The sequence below is a fragment of the Lycorma delicatula genome, chromosome 8 (assembly GCF_047948215.1).
Source record: "Lycorma delicatula isolate Av1 chromosome 8, ASM4794821v1, whole genome shotgun sequence".
NCBI classification, from domain to species: Eukaryota; Metazoa; Arthropoda; class Insecta; order Hemiptera; family Fulgoridae; genus Lycorma; species Lycorma delicatula.
This window is the reverse complement of record NC_134462.1, coordinates 24,213,376-24,220,855: the sequence shown is the minus strand read 5'-3', so window position 1 is coordinate 24,220,855 and position 7,480 is coordinate 24,213,376. Positions and strand designations below refer to the sequence as shown.

Below are 7,480 nucleotides of genomic sequence, written 5' to 3'. Positions count from 1 at the left end.
TAAGATTAGTTCACACTATACTAATTTTAAAAAATATAGTTGTTCGTTAAATTTCCTTTACTTTTGAAAATTGTTGTGTGGGTTGTGGTAGTATGTAGAGAAGCGTTGAGTAAAGAACTGCGAAATTGTAATTTTGGCGACGTTTTACGTGAGTTATGTGAAGATTTAGTGTTTATTTTTCAGATTGTTACTCCAAAACTGTTGTTTTATGGTCTGATTAATGCATTATATTATTCGACCTTTATGTTTTTAAAGCTGGTCAACTTTTTCCCGTTGATATTTAATACACCATAATTTCATTAATATTTTTGTTTGGTTATATTGGCTTTATAAGTTTTTCGAGGCAAAATGTCTAATTCTTCAGAATATGTGGTCAAAGATCGTTGTAAAAAATCGTGGGCAGTACATTTTTCAGAGAGGAGGAAACAATATTATTACTACAATAGACATTCAGGGGAATCTTTTTGGGAAAGACCAGCTGGAATTTCAGATAGTGATATTCTCTCACCTGATGTAAGTAAAAACTGTTGGTATTTTGGTATTTTTAGGTATCGTACGTTTATTTTTATTATGGAAATTTCCTTTTTGTACTATATTCTCGATGTACCCCAAATGTAAGATTTAGTCTTCACAATGAAAATTAATTTATTTCTTCATTGATTGTATGATCAAGTGTGGTTAAAAAATAAATGAAACGGACTGTCATTCATAGTATCTGAAAATGTGCTTCCATACTATCTTTTTGGTGTTTAATTCTTTGTCACTGGTGTGTTGTTTTTCAAAATAACTTAGAGGATACACAAGTCATTTCAGACTAACAAAAAATATGTAAAAATCTAAAACACCACTCTTAAATTAAACACACTAAAAGGTAAAAAATAATTTTAGGACGGTAACTCAGAATGGATTTGACAATAAGCTTTGATGGTGATATGATGTAAGGTTATGTGAAAGTCATAGCTTCAAATTAAAAATTTGATGTTTATGCGTAATTCTTTCTTATGCATGATGAATGGCCTAAAGAGTGGGGTGCTCATGTCAAAGTACAAATCTTTGTATCCCATTCCTAATTTAACAAAAATAATAAACAAATTATTAAATTAATTTTGTTGTCACACACACTTTTGTTGTCTGCAACAAAAGTTAATATGGAGCAAACTGCACATTCATATACACATATAATTAAAACTCATCAATCCATTATACAAAAAACATCCAATTTTGTAAATCAATATACTGTAATAGGACATACAATATGTGTTGTATGTACCACAAAGTATGGGTTCTGTTTTGGAATCTGACAGCTACTTTTTTTTCTTCCAAAGGAGATATTTGCAGAGAATTATAAATATAATTAACCAAACTTAAACTATGCCTGTTTTGCTTGCTAACCTACTTTTTTATTTCTACTTGTCGATTTTATTCAAACATGGGTATTCCAAATGTATCTGAGAGATATCCTTAATAATACCTAAGCATTATTCTTATAATTATAAATATAATTAACCAAACTTAACCTAAATTCACTTTGCTTGCTAAGCTTGACTAGCGAGCGAAGCGAGCATAGGTTAAGTTTGATTAGACTATTTATAATTTCTCTGCAAATACCTCCAAATATCCACCGATTTGGAAGAAAAAAATTGGAAAAAAAGTTGCTGTCAGATTCTAAAATAGTATCAAAAGATGTAATCTCAAATGATGTGAAGTTTGCAAACACATGAAATTTACCTCAAAACAGTGTATTAAATGAACTACTATGATACTTATGAGCTGAACTAATTGATCACATATTTGTTTTTCTTAACCTGTTCAAAATGAGTACAATCAGCTATTATGTTGCCTAATACTGTCAATGAAGGAACTAGAAGTAAGGTTTTGAAAATATGTGAAAACAAATTTTTACTATTTAATTGCTAAATTATTATTTTCCTTAAAAATTGGCACAGTGGGACTGACAAAATTCTCTCTAGCAAAATTAGATTGTATCTATTTTTTGATTGTAATTAGATTGTAATAAAAAGGTTTAAGACAGACTGGAAGAGATAGAATTTTTGGTAGAATCTCATAAAAACAAAGATTAGGTTGATAGTCCTTCTGCCAATGGTAAGAAGAGTCATCCTGAATTGTTTTAATTAAAGTAACTGTAATTGTAAGGGCCTTTGAGCTGGCGAGACATACTATCCAGACAGTTCAGTCAATCAAATCATTTATGTGCAGTGTTATCTATACTTATTCCTACAGTTCTGTACGAGATAAGTTATTATATTTTTTTTAGATTGAACGGTGTTAGATTTTTCTTTCATAATTTCCATCATGAATTACCTTTACTTAAGTGTCTGGAAGTAGGTTTTTAATTTTATTTAGTTCTGCCCACAAATTTGTAGTATATGAAGTATTATTACATTATATTTTAATGCTATTTATTTTAGAATTACAATGCTATCATATGAAATAATGTATATGCTACTTTTGTGATGTTTTGCTATATTTTTTGAACAGTTAATAATTTTAAATTATGTTTTTTAGGGTAGTAGTAAACAATCTGAACTTCAGTGGGTACTTACGCATTAACGCCACCGCAGCTACAGCTTTATTTAAAAACAAAGTAGTCAATCGGATTACGGTGGAAAATGGGCCGATATAGAGTTTAACATAGATTCAAACAGTCTCTTTATTAATTTTAATAAATGGTTATTTAAATTTATTTATTTTATAAATATAATTTAACCAAACTTAACCTACGCTCACTTCGCTCGCTAACCTTGACTAATTAACATGCGTGTTTTGATTATTGAAATAATAAATAATTGCAATAATTACTGAATTTATTAAATAAATACTCAAAAAATTACAGTGTTAATTAGTCAAGGTTAGCGAGCATAGGTTAAGTTTGGTTAAATAATATTTATAAAATAAATAAATATAAATAACCATTTATTAAAATTAATAAAGAGACTGTTCATTTTCCACCAAAATCTGATTGACTACTATGTTTTTAAATAAAGCTGTAGCTGCGGTGGCGTTAATATGCAAGTACCCTTCAATGGATTTATTTTGTATATTTTTTCATTGTAATGTCACTCTCTCTTAATTTTGCATGAGTAGGTTTTGAAGAATTTTAAAAAGGTTGTCCATTTATTATTATTACTCATTTAAAATTAAATGTAATTTTTAAATAATTACTTTTAGCTACTGAGATTTTGAATAAAATTGATAGAATTTGAATTTTTTTAATCAGTATTTACATACTAAAGAAACTACAGAGCACAAAAAAGAATATATAAAAGTAACCTATCATTAATTTATACTATTAACAAAAAAAATCAGATAGATTATTTGTGTGTTTTTTGTTTAACTAATAATGATAAAACATATCTAAGTTTACTTAGATAATATGTAGAGCTACTTATTTAATATGCTACCTTGCATCTGGTACTGTCTAACCTTTTTATAACTAGGGGTGCATCTGAGTTGCATGGGCGTCAGGATTCATTTCTACTATCTCCACACTACTGCTGCTAATAACAAAATCAATAATTATAAATTATAATAATTTCAAAAACATTTGAAACAAAATCAGTTATATATTTACCATATAATTAATGTAATTCTAATATAGTGTAACGTAATTTGACACTGCATGCTTGCTGCAAGTTAAGGAAAATTTGGTGTGTGTAGCTGGAACAAGTTGCGCTTAATGCGTCATCAAGGTGGGAGTCTCAGGCAGGATTGGTACTTGTTTTTGATGATGTTTATTGATGAAAATGCAACTTCACAAAGATTTGTTGAACCAAAGCATGAATACATTTTCTGTGCAACACTAAGGAAAATGAGATATTTTTCTCTGTCACGATATATTACTACACATTGCATATGAGGATTTTAAAGAAAGTTCTTCTTGAAAACTAAAATTTCTATCCAATTCTTTGATTTTATACTTACTGAATATTTCACACACCCTATTTCCAAGTTCACTAACGTCAACGGAAGCGAATGGATTATTGACAGACAATATCACTGATTCAAGTACTGAAAAATAGCTAAATCTATTGTCAAATTCAAACAAGAGTTTCAAGATGCTTGGCATAAGAGGAAAGATCACACTCATAGTCATTTACTGTTTCTAGAATTGATTTGAAATTTGGAAAGTGTGAAAGAGAATTTCTGTTTAAATGTGTAATATATAACTTCACTCGTTTAATTTTGAGGTGATATCTGCCAGAAAATGTAAATCTAGTAGCCATGATATTCATGAACTTCTATGATCCATCAAGTTTGTGATAATATGGTGTGGGAGATGATTTCAAAAAGTCTCTTATTTCATCTAGCAGACAGCAGAATCGTTCGTGTTTTACCCCTACTAATCCACCTTATTTCTGCATGAAGAATTACGTCGCCATACTGAGTATCTGATATATTCAAAATATTTTGAAAGAATTGATGACGTGTAGAAGACGATCTGATATAGTTCACCACACGAGTTACAACTTCCATGACATGAACAAACTTTAAAATGTTTTCGCCTAAAACTTCCTGGTGGATAATGCAATGGTAAGAAATAAATTTTGGAAATGATTCATCCTTAGCACAAAGAGATAGAAATCCATTATTCCTACCAGTCATAGAAGATGCCCATCTGTTGTATCATGTTGCTGAATGGCTTCGACAGCACGTGCACTTAATAACTTATTAAGTGTAGTAGCACAATGTAGTAGCCCTGAGAAAGGGCTATTGTTGTGGATTGGCTTTGATGACTCGTTGTAATTTATAACATTGTGGTAGCCCTGAAAAGGGCCGTTTTTGTTATTAGCTCTGAGAAGAGCTGTTGGGTCCGGCAGCTGGTCCCTGGCAGAGTCGACTTTGCTGTAGTTGGGGAGTTGCGGCTCATCCATTGAAATCAGACTGGGCTTTCCCTCAGCGGCAGTTGGGTCCCCACTACAGCATGGCAGTGGTGGCTCCCAGAGCCCTGCAATGTTAAGTCGACGTTGGTTGTCTTTCGCCGGCACAGCCGAAGCAGTTCTCCCTGAGTGATCCAGCGCAAATGTATACTGTGCTTCTGCTAACATCTGAGCTGCTACTGTTATCCGCCGATATTAAGTTAGGCATATATGTGGTAACAATCAACAAGCTTTGAAACTGGAAATTTACTATCTTTGACAAGTTTAAGAAACGCCTTAAATATGTCTACTCACCCAGTTTGTCTATGAAGAGGCAACAGTTTGACAAACTCTTCCTTTACTGTGAAATCATAATAAACCATTCTAATAAATGCACACAACTCGATAATGTCAGACATGTCAGTACTTTCAACAAACTGGTAGTGAAAAATATTCACATTATTGCAAATCCTGATGTAATTGAAATGACAAATTATTAGAAATATGTTTAACTCGCCTAGCAACAGTTTGGAGAGACAGTTGTATACCTTTAAAGGAAGACGTAAGTGCAGATTTATCTTTGTGACCTTCGAGCAGAGATTCAGTGGCACTGATCATTGCTTCTTTTACGACTTCTCCATTGCTAAACGGTGTTTTCCTTTTAGCATGTTTGTAACAGATTTCGTAGGACGCTTCTGTCAAGTTACGGGTTTTCCTGAACAGATTTCGTAAACATGGATTGTTGCAATTGTAATTTAGGTTTAGGTTTAAGGTCTTTCACTTTGTGTTATCTCAATTCAGAATTCACAGTTGTTATTAAAACTGTTTGTGATTAGTCAAAAAATGTCATTCTACATTACTTCTTTTAGAAACAGACATGCTAGCATTACACAAAAACACACAGATTTTCCCCTGTATTCAATAAAACAATATTGGTTCTCCCATTCACTGTTAAAGGTGTAAGTTCTTTACCGTTTAACCATGTTAAGACTACGTTAGATAATTAAAGACTACACTAATAATTTAAAGAAATTCACTTTAAAAGCAGTAAAAACATGTGTAATGTATAACATATCACAGCGCAAGACAATGTAATAAATTGTACCAGCAGAACGTAGGCTTACTTCACTTTACAACTACAAAGTTATACTGAAGTTAAATAAGAATTGGATGGCAATCAAAAAGTCAGAATTGTTAAAATGTGTCAAATTCATCTCCTTATTGGCTGAAAACTTAATTATATTAGAAGGTAGAAGAAGCTCATTGGTTTTTATAAATATCAGAAAATTCACTGGCCATATCCACATGCAAATCAATTCAAAAACTCTCATGAGAAATATCTGTTTCTATTTTAGTAAGGTCAGGTTAAAATTTATTAAAATTGATGTTAGGAAATGCAAATGAAAGGGATTCAGTTTTACCAAAGAACAAAAAAGAATGTCAGTTTGAAATTTATTACAAAGACTGCTAGTAGCTTGAGTGGAGAACAGACCACCACCAAATGAGTTACAATTAGGTACTTTGTTCTGTTGAGCTAGACCCCCTCGTAGGAGGGTCTTATACCTACTTATATAATTACAAATAAAATACCATTATAAAGGAAATGAATTTGTCAACAATGACAAAGAAATAAACACTTATTACTTCTGTAGAAGTAATTCTAGCAGAATTACTTCTGTTGAACTACTAGAAAATATAACGGATAAAATGCTTTTTTTTTATCCTTTTTAAGATGCAAATTGTAATGCTATTTTGACATGTGAGTTAGTATTAAAAATTGGCAAATGGGTGCTGGCGTCAAAAGACAAAACAGAGGGCCATGGCACCTGCAGGCCCTGGGTTGGACAGTGCTGATGTAGAATAATAAATAAGTTGAGGATATTCAACTGGTAACACAAGCACCAAGTTATTTAGTAAAATATAGGCATAATTTGAAGTAAAAAAATTGCTTGTATCTGGTGCAGTTAAATCTGGGTATGTGTTTTTTCATTGGGTGATGCTTAGAACTCAACAGGTCTACAAATAATAGTATTGTAAATGCTAAGGGGAGATATTTGAAGGTGCAGGTTATAGTAAATACGTTATAATTCTGATAATGCAAATTACATATGTTGGTATCGTAGATAAAACTGAAGTGGTATTACAGTTTCTGAAGCCTAGTATAATTAAACAAAATAATATTTATAAAGAAAAACTATGTTAAGTTAAAAGTTTTGTTAACATCATAGAAACCTTTAGCAATTAAATTTTTCAATAATTTTACCGATTACATTTTGAATAATTTTAAAAATACAACCCTCTGTAAATTAAACCAAGCTCAGCCATCAGCATGTTTTCCACTGCATCATCTGTTCAGCTACTGCCATTGTAGTTTCTTTTTAACAGAATTGCTATGAGTAAGATCAAACAGAAAAAATTAAGAAAAGAGGAATATTTCACATGTTTTGTGAAATAATTGTAATTGAGTAATTGTGCAAACCTCACAATTACTCAATTACAACACTTCAAAGTGCAAAGTGTTTTTTTTACCTGTTCACGAAGCCTTTCATCTAATCTTTATCCATGTCAGCCACAGTTTTCTGTGTTTTTCAGTTTTCTCTATA

At 31.2% G+C, this 7,480-nt stretch overlaps 1 protein-coding gene across 4 annotated transcripts in view; it reads left to right on the top strand.

Annotated features, from left to right (window-relative positions):
• Swt1 (Swt1 RNA endoribonuclease) overlaps positions 1 to 7,480 on the top strand; it is a 151,753-nt gene continuing 144,273 nt past the window's right edge. For 2 of the 4 annotated variants that reach the window (XR_012757478.1, XM_075373865.1), the window contains exon 1: positions 9 to 513. Coding sequence is in view for 3 of the 4 variants with exons in the window: in XM_075373865.1 (XP_075229980.1) it covers positions 349 to 513 (165 nt within the window). In the remaining variant the exon portion in view is untranslated. Of the gene's footprint in view, positions 514 to 7,480 lie in introns of all 4 variants that reach the window. The other 2 variants (XM_075373866.1, XM_075373868.1) reach the window with 2 other exon arrangements.